The 16,246-nt window shown below is 49.2% G+C and overlaps 2 protein-coding genes across 5 annotated transcripts in view; one reads left to right on the forward strand and one right to left on the reverse strand.

The window, feature by feature from the left end:
- Window positions 1–12,805, forward strand: part of LUZP1 (leucine zipper protein 1) — an 84,900-nt gene extending 72,095 nt beyond the window's left edge. For all 3 annotated transcript variants that reach the window (XM_037032708.1, XM_037032707.1, XM_037032710.1), the window contains exons 3-4: window positions 3,640–6,815; window positions 8,408–12,805. In XM_037032708.1, coding sequence (XP_036888603.1) covers window positions 3,759–6,815; window positions 8,408–8,563 — 3,213 coding nt within the window. In that variant the 5' untranslated portion in view covers window positions 3,640–3,758 and the 3' untranslated portion in view covers window positions 8,564–12,805. The remainder of the gene's footprint in view (window positions 1–3,639; window positions 6,816–8,407) is intronic.
- Window positions 12,806–13,543: 738 nt separating this feature from the next.
- The window catches only part of KDM1A (lysine demethylase 1A), a 55,700-nt gene continuing 52,997 nt past the window's right edge, over window positions 13,544–16,246 (reverse strand). For both annotated transcript variants that reach the window (XM_037032950.1, XM_037032949.1), the window contains 3 exons: window positions 15,465–15,592; window positions 14,660–14,806; window positions 13,544–14,040 (listed from right to left, as the gene is read on the reverse strand). In XM_037032950.1, the coding sequence (XP_036888845.1) occupies window positions 13,855–14,040; window positions 14,660–14,806; window positions 15,465–15,592 (461 nt within the window). In that variant the 3' untranslated portion in view covers window positions 13,544–13,854. The remainder of the gene's footprint in view (window positions 14,041–14,659; window positions 14,807–15,464; window positions 15,593–16,246) is intronic.

Below are 16,246 nucleotides of genomic sequence, written 5' to 3' on the forward strand. Positions count from 1 at the left end.
AAAAATGTATCTTCTTAAAAATTTTTGAGTGTACAGTTCCATAATGTTAAGTACATAGTCACATTATGCAACCAGTTTTGTATCTTGCAGGAATGAAACTCTGTGTTCATTAAATGACAGGCCCCCCGTCCCCCTTTCCCCAGCAGCCACCGTTCAGCTTCCTGTTTCTGTGAATCTGACTGTTGTGGGTACCCGCACACCAGTGAAATCTCATGGTATTTGTCCTTTGTGACTGGGTTTTTTCACTTAGCACAGTGTCGTCAAGGTTCATCCATGCTGTGGCATGTGTCGGCATTTTCCTCCTTTTTAGACTGATTAATGTTTTACTGTATGTGTATTTCACATTGTGTGCGTCCATTCGTCTCTTTAGGGACACTCGTGTTGCTCACACCTTTGGACTCTTGCGAATAATGCTATGAACATAGGTGTGCAAATCTCTTTGAGATCCTGCTTTCAAGTTTTTTTGGTTATACACCCAGAGTGGAGTTGCGGGATCATATAGTAACTCTATTTTATTTTTTGAGGGACCGCCACACTGTTTTCCGCAGTGGCCGTACCATTTTACATTCCCACCAACAGTGCACAAGGGTTCCAATTTCTCCATGTCCTCACCAACACTTGTTTTTGTTTTTTGATAGTAGCCATCCTGGTGGGTGTGAACTGGCATCTCAGTGTGGTTTTGATTTGCATTTCCCGAATGATTAGTGATGTTGAACATCTTTTCATATGTTTGTTGCCATTTGAATATCATCTTTGGAGAAATTTCTACTCAAATCCTTTGCCCATTTAAAAATGAGGGTTTTTTTGTTATTAATTAATATTATAGTTCTTTTTAAAAATTTTTTTCTTAAGATTTTTTATTTATTCATCTTAGAGGGGAAGGGAAGGAGAGAGAGAGAGAGAGAGAGAGAAATATCAATGTATGGTTGCCTCTCCTGTGTTCCCTGCCAGGAACCAGGAACTGGCCTGCAACCCAGGGATGTGCCCCGACTGGGAATCGAACCGCGATCGTGTGGTTCGCAGGCCCGCGCTCAATCTACTGAGCCACACCAGCCAGGGCAATATTATAGTTCTTTTTTAAAAAATTTCTTTTTTATTATTTATTTACTTATTTATTTAATATATTTTATTGATTATACCATTACATTTGTTCTATTCCCCCCCTTCATTCCCCTCCCCCCGCACACTCCCTCCCCCACCATTCTCCCCCCCTTAGTTTATAACCACGTGTCTCAAGTTCTTTAGATTCTATATTTCCCCCNATGTCATTATGATGTGCCTTGGTGTGTTCCTTCTTGGGTCCAACTTCTTTGGGACTCTCTGAGTGTCCTGGATTTCCTGGAAGTCTATTTCCTTTGCCAGACTGGGGAAGTTCTCCTTTATTATTTGTTCAAATAAGTTTTCCATTCGTGGCTGTTTCTTTCCTCCTTCTGGTACCCCTATAATCCGGATGTTGGAACGTTTAAAGATGTCCTGGAGGTTCCTAAGCCTCTCCTCATTTTTTTGAATTCTCATTTCTTCATTCCTTTCTGGTTGGATTTTTCGTTCTGCCTTCTGGTCCATTCCATTGATTTGAGTCTCAGTTTCCTTTCCATCGCTATTGGTTTCCTGTGTATCTCCCTTCATTTCAATTAGTTTAGCCTTCATATGTTCCTCTAATTTGTGACTATAATCAACCAGTTCTGTTAGCATCCTGATAAACAGTGTCTTGAATTGTGCTTCTGAGAGGCTGGCAATTTCTTGGTCGCTTAGAGTTATCAGCTCTGGGACTTTGAGTTCTTCTCGCACCATCTTTTGGGCTGTTCATGCCTGTTCTGTAGCAGGATTGGAGCCTGTCCCCGTTGAACGGTTAGTGGTTGTCGGACTTCCGTATAACTCAGTTTTCTGTTTTTTGCTGTGTCTTTGGTCTCCAAACCTTTGTTGTATTCAAACTTGGTTGTGGGAGAAGGCACAGTGTTTCCACCTATGCCTCCATCTTGGCATAGTTCTTTAGTTATATAGTTCTTTATATATTGCTTCTTAATGCCTTCTCAGTGTATGACTAATATCTGTTCCTAACAGGGTCTAAAATTAGTTACAATAACTTCATCCTCTCTTCCCAAAGAACACAGTGTTTTACTTGCGTTCTGACTTCTCTGACTTACATGTTGTTACTGTCCAGTATTTTAGTTTCACTTGATTCTGTCCCGCCCTTCGCGCCCAATTGATTTTTCTTATGAGTCAATGCTTGTTTGGGTTAATTTATTTGCTTCCCCTTCCTTCCATCTCCTGCTTTCCTCGGGTGATCAGTTTCTGTATTCTGAAGCACATTCAGAAACAGTTCTTTCATTGAGGGTCTGTTAATAACATTTAGGTTTTCATTTTCGTTTTGTTGTCATCTGGGCTCAGATTTAATTTTGGTTGGGAACTTTGCTTTCTGAATATGAAGCTTCATTCTGTGTTATCAGCTCTTGAAAATTCTTAGCTAGTAGCTCTTCAAGTATTGCCTCTCCCTCATTCTGTCTATTCCTTTTGTACTACTTTTTAAACTCATTTTTGGACCTCTTTTATGTATTCGCTATGTCTGCTGACCTCTCATTCACTTTTTCAGTCTCTAATTCTGTGCTGCCTTTTGTAATTTCCTCACATTTCAACCACTGTACCCTTCATTTGCATCTATTTGCTATTTTTCTTTACATTTCTAGCGATTTTATTTGGTTAATTTTAAAACCCCCTTTGAGACTTAAACTCTCAAAGGCCCACTCTTCGTTGATAGCATCTTGTTATCGTCTCCTGTTTTATGACTTTGAATATTGGAATATATGTAATTTCTGATCTGTAGCCAGTCTTACTTCAGTCCTTGTTGGTATAAACCTCCTCTGTCCACGGTAAAAGAGCCGTCTTTTGTGACATGTTTTGTAGTTCAGTGGAACTTTGGCATAGAATGAACTTGGAAGGGAATCTCTTTCTAGACTATTTTTGTTTGCCTCTGGTAGGTTTCCCAGAAGTAGTATCAGGCGGAGACCGTTTTTGAGTTAGATTCTCACTGAGACCAAGTCACTTTAGACCACTAGGCAGTGTGGGTTTGAACTGTGAACTACAGTGAAGGCAGGCCCGAGGTTATAAATTCTCTTGGCACACTAGCCTCCCTTTCTGCCTTAACAGACCCCAGGTCCTATTCTCTTCCTGTGTCAATAAGGTGATTTTTTTCATTATTCTACTTCTTTCCTGAAGCTATATAGTTCTTAATAATCTTAGACTTGTTTACTGCTTTGCTACCAAGAGCTTTCGCCGCGTTAGCTCAGAACAGTACTGGGGAGACAGATTGTGGGCGTCATATCCTTACTGTACAGCTAAGTAAAACCGAGGCTGCTTACATAATGATTTAAAGAAAGGTGAATGACTCCTGAGCTTATTCAGGTGGCAAATGGTGAAGATTGTCTTATAGCCCCCTGTGTCTTTCTGCCATGCTACCATTGGTGGCTTCATTAGGCTGAAACTAGAGATCAGTTCATTATCAGCCATAAAGAACCAGGCTTATCCTGCAGGTTTATTCAAATTCCCGCCATGTTACAGGCACAAGAATTGCATACGGGAGCTGGGAGTGACATGCAGATTTTCTATCTGCTGCCTGACATGCTTTCTGCTTTCCTTCTGCAGAATGATAATGGTCTCCAGCTGCCAAAGGAGGCTGTGGATGCCAAGAGAAAGGTAACCGTTTCTCACCCTGTCAAGTGGAACTGGATGCCTCTAGGAGCCCGCGCTGGCTGGCAGTAAACATGGCTGAGTTTACAAACTACAAGGAAACTGCCTCCAGCCGACACCTGCGCTTTAAGTTACAGAGTCTAAGCCGCCGCCTTGATGAATTGGAAGAAGCCACAAAAAACCTCCAGAAAGCAGAGGATGAGCTCCTGGATCTCCAGGACAAGGTGATCCAGGCGGAAGGCAGCAACTCTGGCATGCTGGCCGAGATTGAGGTGCTGCGGCAGCGAGTGCTGAGAATCGAAGGCAAAGATGAGGAAATTAAGAGAGCGGAGGACCTGTGTCGGCTGATGAAGGAGAAACTTGAAGAGGAGGAAAACCTCACCCGGGACCTGAAGTCCGAGATTGAGCGGCTCCAGAAACGGATGTCCGAGCTGGAGAAGCTCGAGGAGGCCTTCAGCAGGAGCAAGAATGACTGCACCCAACTCTGTCTGAGCCTGAATGAGGAGAGAAACCTGACAAAGAAAATCTCCTCCGAGCTGGAAACGCTCCGAGTCAAAGTGAAGGAGCTGGAGACATCCGAGGACCGCCTCGGTAAGACTGAGCAGGGTCTGGTGTCAGAGCTGGAGAAGCTGAAATCCTTAACTCTGAGCTTTGTAAGTGAGAGAAAGTACTTGAATGAAAAGGAGAAAGAAAACGAGAAAATTATAAAAGAGCTCACTCAAAAACTGGAGCAGAACAAAAAAATGAACCGAGATTATACGAGGAATGCTTCTAATCTACTGGAAAGGAACGACCTGCGGATTGAGGATGGGATCTCCTCCACACTGCCATCCAAGGAAGCAAGAAGGAAGGGCGCTCTGGACTATCTAAAGCAGGCAGAGAATGAAACAAGAAATAAATCTGAAAATGAAAAGAACCGAAATCAGGAAGACAATAAAGTCAAAGACCTTAACCAAGAGATTGAGAAACTTAAGACACAACTCAAACATTTTGAGTCTTTGGAAGAAGAACTTAAGAAGATGAGGGCCAAAAATAATGACCTTCAGGATAATTACTTAAGTGAACAAAATAAAAACAAACTCTTAGCCAGCCAGCTGGAGGAGATAAAGCTACAGATCAAGAAACAGAAGGAGTTAGAAAACGGGGAGGTGGAAGGGGAGGATGCTTCCCTGCCTAGCAAGGGCAGGCACGAGAGGACTAAGTTCAGAGGCCACGGGAACGAGGCACCTGTGTCCAAGCACACGGCTCGGGAACTGTCCCCTCAGCATAAGCGGGAAAGGCACCGAAACAGGGAGTTTGCTCTTAACAATGAAAACTATTCTCTGAGCAACAGGCAGGTTTCCTCTCCCAGTTTCGCCAACAGGAGGGCAGCCAAAGCTTCCAACACAGGGGCAGGTGCGGATAGTGGGACCCAGGAGACAAAGAGAACGGAAGATCGATTTGCATCTGGCTCCTCTCAGAGCGAAGGGAAGAAGTCCAGGGAGCAGCCATCGGTGCTTAGCCGCTATCCCCCAGCCGCTCAGGAGCACAATAAAGTTTGGAAGGGCTCTCCCAAGCCAGGTACTGAGAGTGGGTTGAAGGGAAAAGTCGAGAAGACAACACGAACATTTAGCGATACCACCCATGGATCTGTTCCCAATGACATCCTGGGTAGAGCTGACAAGGCCTCTGACACCTCCACCGAGGCCCTGTTTGGCAAGAGAGGGCAGGTGCCTAGCAATGGAAGTCAGGTGATTCAGGCCGCAGACTCGGGCAGTTCCAAGACCATTGGAGCTCTGGCCTCATCGCGAAGATCTTCCTCAGAAGGCCTCTCTAAGGGCAAAAAGGCTGCCAACGGCCCAGAGGCTGATACTGGCTCCCCACATTCCAAGGCACCACTTTTATCAAAGTACTCGTACAGCTCCAGAAGCCAAGAGAACATCCTTCAGGGGCTTTCAACCCCAAATAAAGAAGGAGTTGATCCACCTGTAGCAATTGTGATGGAAGACAGCAGTCAGCATGAAGCCCTAAGGTGTCGAGTCATCAAATCTGGTGGCAGAGAGAAGCCAGACTCAGATGATGACACGGACATGATGTCTCTTGTTACTGCCAAACTGGTAAACACGACCATCACCCCAGAGCCAGAGCACAAACAGCCCAGCTCTAGAGAAAAGGCCAAATCCCGAGGGGGCCTCAGAACCTCCCTGTTCGAGATTGATAAGGATGTTGGGACAGAAAATGAATCTGCGAAACCTGTCAGAGCCGCCACCAACCCCGCGGAGTTCCCAGAGGCCAATGGTGCGGGGGTAAAAAGTCAGAGGCCCTTCAGCCCCAGAGAGGCCTTGCGGTCTAGGGCCATCATCAAACCCGTCATCGTTGATAAAGATGTGAAAAAAATCATGGGAGGATCCGGAGCGGAGTCCACATTGGAGAAACAGAAGTTCCCCTCCAGACCGGGGCCAAACAAAGTTACGAGCAGCATTACTATCTACCCCTCCGACAGCAGCAACAGCCCTCGAGCCGCCCCAGGTGAGGCCCTGCTTCGGGAGAGGCACACGGCCACCAGCAATATCCAGGTTGGGCCACCCGAGCCCGCAGCAGTCGGCAACCACGTGAGCTCCCCCTTTGAGCTCTCCATTCACAAACATGACATCACCTTGCAGTTCACAGAGGCTGAAAGAATGGGAGACGGGCCCCTGAAGAACAGGCCGGAAACAGTGGTCTCTCGGAGCAGCATTATAATCAAGCCGTCAGACCCCGTGGAGAGGAACAGCCACGCCCCCCCTGCGGAGACAATCAGGTGGAAAAGCCATAGTGCCCCGTCAGAGGCGAGCCCTTCGGATGCCAGGCACGTTACTGTGCGGAACGCCTGGAAGGGCAGGCGAGATCTGAACTCTTTCGAAGACCCCCCAACTCAAATAGGTAAAAATGTGGCGTCTGCCAACGCCTACACCCAGAGGTCTTCCACAGACTATTCAGACCTCGAACAGCCCAGGTCCTCCCTTTTCGAGCCAGGTACTCGAAGGGTAGGAAACCCAGGGGATGCCCCTGAGCTCTCTTCCAGAAGGACCCAAAGTAGCCTCACTGTGTCAGAGGTGCTCACTCGGCAGAATCGGGTAGGAGACGCTGCCTGGAACCACTTGGCAGGCATGGTAAGTCCGCCTCTCTCCCTCTCTCCCGTCTGCCGGCTCTTTCCCCTTCCCACTTAACTTTTCTCCTTTGCCTCCTCCGTTCTGACCTGTGTGACTCGGGGTTATGGAGATGGAGGGGCTGGGGGAAACACTGTACAGCTCTGAGAACTGTCGAAAGTAAGGTAGGTTTGCCCTTACAGATAAAGTACCTCGAGGAAGGTATTTGATTGGCAGAGGAGCGTGAATTTCCAAACTCCTTTCCCCAGTTTGTCTTCATGTGCGAGGGCCTGACGAAGAAAGGATCGGGCCTCTGTGCTCCTGGTTTGCAGAGTAGCCAAAGGAGCCCCCGCTCCGGCTCCACAGAGCAGCACCTGGCAGCACAGGCAGCAGCTGCCCCGGGGAGCTCCGATGAGAGGGGAGGCCCAGGGCCCTTTCTGCGGAGCGGAGATGGGAGCCTGGGAAACGGGCTCTTGGCTGCTTCCATTTGGACCGCAGCTCTTTCGGCAGCTGCTGGCACAAAGAAAGGCCCACTTTACAGACTTCATGCCCGTGCACCTCCTTGCCCCAGATACCCGCTGAGCCCACTATGTCATCAGTCTGAGGGCAGGGCTGGCTCCTGTTCACTCGGTACAGCATAGGAAAACCCAGAAGCTGCTCCTCATTTGAGGGTCACACTGTCAGAACAGTATCTGGAGGGGGAGCCCTCAGGAAAATCCTTTAGATGTGGAGCCTGTGAAGGGCAGGTGACTGTATGTTCACTTGAAAAGCCCTTAAGTCTTTACAAGGTACTTAACATTTGACAAAGCACTTCCCCGCCCACTAACCTCATTCAGTCTCTCCAGCAGCCCCATTGGGCCGGCGTTATCCCCATTTTTTTAGATGGAGAAACTGAAGGTCACACCCAAGTGAATTACCGGAAGAACTAAGATTCGAATCCAGAATTCCTGTCTCTCAGTCCTACACTCTCCTTTGTACCTGCTGATTTTCTCACTCACACTTGTGTCCTTTGATCTGCATTTGCTTGGGAGCAGCAAAGCAAAACATTAAAAGGCAGAAGTCTGGTGGAGGAGCAGTGGGGAGAGCGCTGGATATTTAGTTCTCGGAAGTTTGCTGTCCGAGATGTGATGGGGGTACATGATGTTTACAATGTGGTATGGAGAAGGGCAGGGGCGTGAGCTGGAAGTAGGAAAGTGGGAGAGAGCTGCCCGGCTCCCCTCTCAGCACGTGTCTTGTCTGCCCACCAAGGAGGTGGCTTTCACCCTGAGAAGCCTGCAGCCTGCATGTTCAGAACTGGAGTACCACTGGCTACTCTTTAGGGGGGCCCTGACTCCTAGCCCTGTACTTTGGAGGGCTTCTGTTCCATTGTGAGCCCCCCAGTCCACCCTAGGAGCTCCCGGCAGATTGGAGTTTGTGGTCTACCCTGATTTGCAAGAATTTTTATATTGGCCTGTCTTCGGGGAAAATGTATGTCTGTCTGCACTGTGCTGTGGTCTGGCTGTGCGGCACCTCCCTCTGTCAGGCCGAGTGGACCTCTGGGGTGTAAAGTGAGGGTAGCCCCATCCCTCACTGTGTCGTCCTCCACAGCTCACTGTTGTTGTCATTTCTTGGCGCAGGAGGCAGATGACGACTGCATACACGGCGTCTACAGGCGGCTGCACAACTCCCTGGAACGTTCTGAACTGCCTGTGAAGCAGGGGATGGCAGAGCCTGGGCAAGCACAGGCTGAGGAACGGATACGGCCAACCAGGCCCTGTGCGGAGGAAAACTGAGCTGGCGTTGCCTCTGCTCCGCTTCTCAGCTCTCCCACCTGCCCTTCCCATGAAGGTGGGATCCCAGGCCAGTACCAGGCAAGACACCAGGCCTTGGCTGGGAGACTGGCAGGGAGCCAGGCTGTGGCTCAGGTCATTTCTGCCAGTTGGCCAGAGGGGATCAGAAACTATAAGCTGGACAGTCACCCAGGCTTCCCTGATTGATGCATGAGACCTCCTTGTCCCTGTCCTGTCCCCCAGGTAGAATGGGCCACTCTGGTCCCCAAATAGGGAATGATAGAAACTCCTTATATCCCCACTGTACAACTGTAGCCCCTTCCTTGTGGTTAATAGCCTGATTTCTCAGTCTCCTTACCACATCCAGTTGGCTCCTTGTCTGCCCTAGGGGCCTAAGTACCTACATTAAGACTTACCTGCCATCAGCTCCTTTCAGGGGCTTCCATTTCTTGCCCCTTTGGAGTTCCTCAGACTTACTGAAGACATTTGTGCTGCCTCTAATGGATTATGGGACTACACTTTAAATTGAAACTTCTCTGACTGGGCCCCTTGCTAACCACTGTTTTCTGGGGGCAGAGTACATGGGTACCCGCCCACTTATTGGAATGACATCCTCTCTCCCCCAACCCCAGCTCTCAGCTCACCTTCCAAAGGCACCTGGAAATGCACAAACCTCATGCATCTCCTTCCTTGGGCACCAGTATGCTGCTGGCATTGCCTGCTCCTCTCCTGTGGCTGGAGACTTCATGCTGTTTCTCCACCTTTGGAATATTCCCAGACTAAACTGGGCCTGACCCAGCATACTCTGCCTTCTAGGAAGCGCCCAGCAAAGGGGAAAGGGGACAGGAAGAAGCGCTTCCCTTCACCCACTCCACAAAGCAATAGTTCCATGAAAGGCACGGACTTTGTTCCTCCTCCTCCATCTCCCATGGGGGAGGTATCGCACTTTACCAGGCTGACGCATCCCTGCGGAAGTGGGCCCGTGACTTCTGCCAGCCCTGACTTCACGGGAGGAAAGGCAGCACATGCCCGTCAGGGGCCCCAGATGTATGCAATTATTCCAAAAAGCAGCAAACTTTTCAGGAAGCCACGTAAATAAAAATCGATTAGTTTACTTCATACCATTCACATGGGGGAGTTAAAAAGAACTTGTAATCTTGACCCTGCTTTCTTTGTAGCATTCTCTTGATTCGAAGAAGGGATCCCCTTCGCAGTGAAAGAGCGGTGGAGCAGGAGTCAGGAAAGCTGGGTCTCCTTCATGGCGCCGTGCTTCGCCACGGCATCCCTGTCTGTGAAACTAGTTCTTTCAAAAAGCTGGTTCCGAAGGGGCCTAAATCTGGCGGTCTGAGATTCCTGTTTCCATCATCCCACTGCGGAGAGGTGATTCTCATTGGGAAGTGCCATCCAAACAGATCTGGGGAATGTGTCCTCCTCACTGCCTTTGACAGCTTTTATGAGCCCTTTCTACGTCATGAGTTGGAGCTCAGAGAAGCTGCCTTTGGCCTCATTTTTCCAGTCTGTAAAGGGAAGGGGTCAGATTAACGGTCTCTGTGGCCCTTTCATGGCACCAATGCCTTGCCCACCGCCATGTGGTATTTCCTGGCTTCCATGTTCAATAGCACAAGTGGGTGTGCCTCCCGCTCCTGTGCTGCTTGAGTCACTTCCTCTGCCTCTACTCAGCGTGGGAACCAGTGTGCATCCTGCCTCGTCTGCACGGGACAGACTTGGCAGTCCTGGGGGCGGGGGGGGGGGGGGGGGCCTACCTTACTTCCGCAGACAGGGATGGTTGCTCACATTCCCATTTTCTGGAGTTTTGCCAACCTAAGGGTGTTGTCCTGTGGCTTGCCTTCCCTTCACATTGCTGCCTCAGACATTCAACTGCAGATGCTGTTTTCAAAACCTCCTCTACTGCTTCTCCTGGGTCACTGGCCAGACACTGGCTTGTTCGAGGCTGCAGCCTCTCACTCAGCCTCCCTGCTGTTTTCCACTGGCTGGCAACCCTGACAGTCCAAGGAAATCGACCTCTGGAGAGGAAAAAAGTCTGTGGCTCTTCTCTACTGGTGGGAACAGAAGGGTGCCAAGCCATGCCTTCGAAAAGCTCGCTGATGACTCTCATCATTGGGCATCGGAGCCCTGGATTCTGGTGCTGTAGCTCCTGGTGCCAAAGTCTGGATCTTCCCACATTTCAGCAGCATCAACATCTGCCGCTCCCCATAATGCTCTGGGAGGCGGGACCATCGTGTGCCCTCCTGCTGGGGCTGCTATCTTACAATCTGAGTGCAATAGGGTTTGATTATGTTATTTCAGGATATTGTTTCATCTGCACACTTCCTAGAACCTCTATAGAACACATTTTAAAAAAAATGTCCTCAGCATTGCAGAAAACACCACTTGTAATAGCCCATGAAGGCTGGATGCTCAGTCACCCTGGGCTTCCAATGACTGGCAAGGCTGGCTCTCAGATTCCAAAGTAGGGAGGCACGTTTCTGAAAAGCAACCTAGGTGAGACCGGCTGGACCTGGGCCTCACCATCAGGGGTCCTGGAAGGAACATCCAAAAAAAGGGGAGACCTGGTAGTTGAATAGTTGTCTAATAAAGCCAAATATTCCCTGTCCCAGCCAATAAGCCCACTTTTATGACAAGCCTTTTCTGCAGCTTGGCTCAAACTCTCCTAAGTTTTACTGGCAGGTGGGTGGTTGGGGGAGGGTCCTGGTGAAGTTGGGGGGGCCTGGCAACTCCAGCTGCCTGGTTGGAGGAAGGAGAGCTAAATGCCAGGAGCTGCTCGTTCACCTGTCCCTTACCATTCTGATATGAAAAACGGGAAAGCTGCAGGGATGGTAGGCAAGAGGAAACCATGGCTGTTTTTGCTTTGAGCAGCAATGAAAACAGTTACAATGTGGGTTAAAGGGATTTGCAGGGGGAGCTGTGGACTCCGACCTTGGCCACAGGCAAGCTTGCACGTAAACCCTCTCTTGTGGGGTATGAGAGGGTCTGTATTGATCTTGGACTTGTCATCCTGGGGCAGTTTCAGTTCTTTACATTATAATGGGTGAGTGCCAAGTGCTACCACTTCCCAGTAAAGGAACAGGGACCCAGCCTCTGGCCCAGTCCCCAGCTGCCTTTGTTGGCGTGGTTTTTTTCTAAGACTGCTTAGAAAGAGCTACTCTTAGGGATTATCTCTTGAATACCCCGAGTGGGGAACAGGGTTCTCCTCAAAGCCTCACAACCAAGATCATAGGAAAGGGGCCCTATTTTCCTGCTGCTTCACAGCTCAGAACATGTACTGAATGGAATGTATTTTTAAGAGAATAAAGTCTATTTTTTGTATTTTAAAGATTGGGAGGGCTAGGGAAGTAGCCCTCAAAAACTGTTAATACATTATAGGCCCCTTTTACTAAGGGGCGTCAGTATGTGTTCCACACTTACTTGCTCAGGCAGGTGCTCGGGTCTCACCCCTGCCCCTTGGAGTCCAGGTGCAGCAGCTTCTACATTCCTGCTCCAGGCACGGGACCAAGGAGGCCAGACCCTGCTGCTGGAAACCAGGGCAAAGCCATGAGCAGTGACTCAGGGCTCCTTGGGTGCATGTGTAGTTGAAGCTGCCTGTCTGCATGTATCCTCTGGCTCTAATGCTGTCTGTTGGCTCTGCAGCACAATATGTAACCAATAAAGCTCCCTAGTTTCCATGTGCTCTGTGTGTGAGTCAGTAATGCTGTTTCTGTTGGTGCCATCTCTGCATACAGTGGTTCCCTGTGCACCGGTACAGCTAGTATATTTCACTTTCAAATTCTCAGTCAACTACCAGTGCTCTAAAGACTGGGAACAGCCGAGGCTTAGTCAAGGACATGCCTAGAAGCCAAGCTGAATTGGAGTTAGAATTATGTAGCTCTTATTTTTTTGGTACATTTTATTTTTAGGCTTTGTTGTCACACACAAAACAATGGTCTCAAGCTGCCTATGCCATCTATTGCATTTAAAAAACAAACTTAAAAGCACTGCACTTACCACTCGATCAAACATCGTGATGCCCCTTCCCTGGCCCAAGCTCACAATATTAATTATTTGCAGAGCTGGGCTCCACAGCCCACCCACTTTCACCATATGCTGTGCTCACTGGTACCTCAGTTACACCACCACCCTAACCCTGGTGTGCAGAATTTCCCCGCTGCTGTCACTTCACGATGAGGAGAAAAGCCCTCTCCAGCCAGACCACCAATGCACATAAAACCTCACTTAGGGAAGGACTGACTGATAAAAGTAAAATCTAATTCCCAGAAGCAAATGACACGTGCATTTAGTCTGTTAAGGGCCCTTGGGAAGAAGCAATAGACACACTGTTCCTTATGTGGCAAAAGGGACTTCGCAGATGCGTATGTGACAAAGGACTTTATGGTGGGGGAGATCTGGGCGGGTCTGAAATGAAGTCACAAGTATCCCCACCAGAGGGAGACAAGAAGGACCTACGGAACACAAGGCGGTGGTACCGGGAAGCAGAGATGGGAGTGCTGTGCTTTTAGGTGGGAGGGCAGGGCCACGGGCCGAGGACACAGACAGCTGCCAGAAGCCGAAGCACACGCCCCTGGGGGAAATCTGGAGAATAAAGCCAGAAAGTTCTGCCAGAGGCCCATGCAAACTTCATGCTGTGTTTTACCTTGAGAATTCAAAGTTGCCCAATATCCATATATGTGACCTGCTGCTTCAGACCTCTGGCACACGGTCACCTCACACCCCCACTGGGGAAGTCTAGCCCCACATTCAAGGAAGCCCGTGGCTTCTATAGGGCCCCCCTCAGCCCATCTTCTGACCTGACCAAACCATTTCCCCCTTTATGCAGACTTCCTCCTCCGGGGAACATGGGTAAAATTAGCATCTCTAAAGGAGTGGCGCCACTGTCTTGTATACAGCTCTAACCATAAGGGCACAGGAATAAAAAAGATAAGACTAATTTTATATGAAGTTTATTCTCAAAATATTTTTTAAAAAAACTATCACACACCAAGAAACTAAGATGTTCTCTCATAGTGCTTATCTGCTTCAGTCTTTATGACGAACACACGCCACCACATGAATGGGTAAGTGCCTTCCTCTCTAGCTCTAAGTCACGCAAGGCAGGCAACACCGCCATCAACACCAGAGAAACCTCGCCTGGCCACCTGGCCAGCATGGACTTCATCGGCTGATCGGGAGCCCAGGTGCCAGGGCGAGTTTTTCAGGAATCTAGTATTGCTAGAAGAACTTCGCTTACACAGCAAAGGACACATACATGGATCGGCCTCTTCTCTCCGGATCTGTCTGTCTCATATGCTTGGTGACTGCTGTGCAGGGACCCCCGGGGTGGCCTGTCGGGGCAGGGTGTACATGGCTCCCAAGAACTGGTCTGCAATCCTTCCTGCTTCTCGAAGCCCACTCAGCAGAGCACCATGGACTGTGGCTGGGTAGTTACGGATTGTATGTTCTCCAGCAAAGAAGAGTCTTGGAATTGGCTATTTCAGGAAAGAAATATTGAGAGAGAATCAGGTTGCAAATACACCTCCATTCTTCTGTCTGAACAGCCAAATTCCTGTTGGCCTTTGAAGCTGACTCCCCCACCCTCTGCCCTTTCCCACCATTTTACCAAAAAGGGTCTCCCTCCTCAGTAGGCATTTTCTTACAACTGACAGGAGTAGGAAAGGGAAGGTACAGCTTAGCCCAGCTGTAGTTGTAGTGATGCTTCACCGCCTCTGTTCTTACGTACAGGTTTAACTCTGGGGGACACCCAGTTTCTCAAGCTCCCTTTGCTTCATGCAGTACCACCGAGCAGGGGGTGGGGTGGGTCCTCATCGCTCTGAACCATGGAGAACGCAGCACCTGCTCTGACTTGGAAAGCATTCGCCTCTCGGTGCAGATGGGCCTCCCTTGCCACAGGGTCCCGAGGAACACGACACTGCCCCCCAATGACACGGCCCCCCCCCGCCCCGCCCGCCCCGACCTCGTTCCTCTGCTCTGCATTATCTCAAAGGGTCCAAGGACAGGAGTAAATCTGAAACAGAGGCATTTTTTACCCTGCGATCCTGAACACTGGCTCCTTCCCATAAGCCCAGGTACAGCCTGTCGGTTCCTCACCTGTGGGGCGCCGGGAATGGAGGGGCCAGGAGTGATCGGCTGGGCCATTAAATCGTAGTCATTTCCAGACGATCCTGCAGCTACATAGGAATAGGAGCCCCGGGCCCAGGGGTCAGCACGCCAGCGAGACACCACCGTTTCCTTGGGCTGAAGAAAAACCCACGAGCAGAAGTTATCACTAAAGGCCAAGGACAACCAGTAATCTCTGAAAAGTGGAAAAGCCATGGTGAGGGGGGACACAAGTGAGAGAGCTGGAGAGGCAACAGACCCGAGAGTGAGCCCAGTGGTGAACGCTGCTGCTTTAAAATGTGTAACAGAAAATGCCTTCAGAATGCAAGGAAGCCTCCAAGTTGTACCCTTGTCCACGAATCCACAGATCTACCTAGAACTTGTCCTAAATTCTCTTCTACAAGTTCACATGCAGCATTAATATGCCTCTTCTCAAAGGAATCGTAAGGGTCTGTGTGTCAGTAGGCCTAAAGCGTAGAAAAAAGTCTCAAGAGATTCTATGAAGACTTCCCCGAAGGAGTCCGGCCGCTTTGACCGACAGACAGGTGGGGTGGGATGGAGGTATGATTCCAAAAGCAGAGATAACAGGCAAGCAGACAAAGGCAACCAAGACTTTCTGAATCCCACACTTATGGCACGAACTCCAAACATTAGCATTCATGTAAATCTATACACCCTTTTCAATTCTGGCCGAAAGTGTCCTGACCAAGCACTGTGCTGCAACTTAACAGACTATGTCAAACCCTGCCTCGGCCCACACCCCAGCAGTCCCGCTTGCCCCTGCCCACTCACTCACCTGGGGCACTGCACTGCTACCAAAGATCCCTTTGAGAATGGCCAGGCATCGGCCCACAATCACATCATCACTTATGTTTTCCATGATGCCAGCAGCTTCTCCTGCCACCAGGGCCAACAGTATTGGAGCTAGGGGAACAGAAAGGACAATTCCAGGGTTTTCCCACAGACTTCAACCAAGGACGCGCAGTATTCTTAGTGCTCTGAAGTCTGACGGACAGTGGCTAGACCACGCACTACTTGTGCCAGAGATAAGCTGTTTCTGGCACAGCAACTTGAAATCTACCCCCAGAAGGGAGAAGGCAAACTTTAGTAAGTGAAGTGTGACTCATGGACTTCGTGGCTTAGAACTCCGCAGAACACGGAAGTCCAGAAGATGTAACTTCATACCTTGTTAACGAAAGAAAACTACTAAGTATCCCATTGAGGCAAAGAATTCTTAGCTCTGACCACTGCAGACAGCCCATGACAAGGGTCGCCCTTTTAGCCAACCCAGGCCCCACCAAGCCCATCACCACCTCGACTCACCCATCTGATAAACACTCATGCAGCAGACGTATGTGACAGGCACAGGAGTAGATGCTGGGGTGTAAGTGCTATGAACTAGACTATATAGTCCGTAGATAAAGAGACACTCAAAATAAGTAACCACAGATATATAATTATGAACTGTAACAGAAGCTACTGAAGGAAAATACAGGACGCAGAGAAAAGGCAGAGAATGTAGAAGCAGTGGAGGTATGTGTATCTTGGGAGTCCTCTTTGAAACAGTGACATTTAGGT

The sequence above is a fragment of the Sturnira hondurensis genome, unplaced genomic scaffold (assembly GCF_014824575.4).
Source record: "Sturnira hondurensis isolate 20B ecotype Veracruz unplaced genomic scaffold, ASM1482457v3 Scaffold0021555, whole genome shotgun sequence".
Taxonomy (NCBI): domain Eukaryota; kingdom Metazoa; phylum Chordata; class Mammalia; order Chiroptera; family Phyllostomidae; genus Sturnira; species Sturnira hondurensis.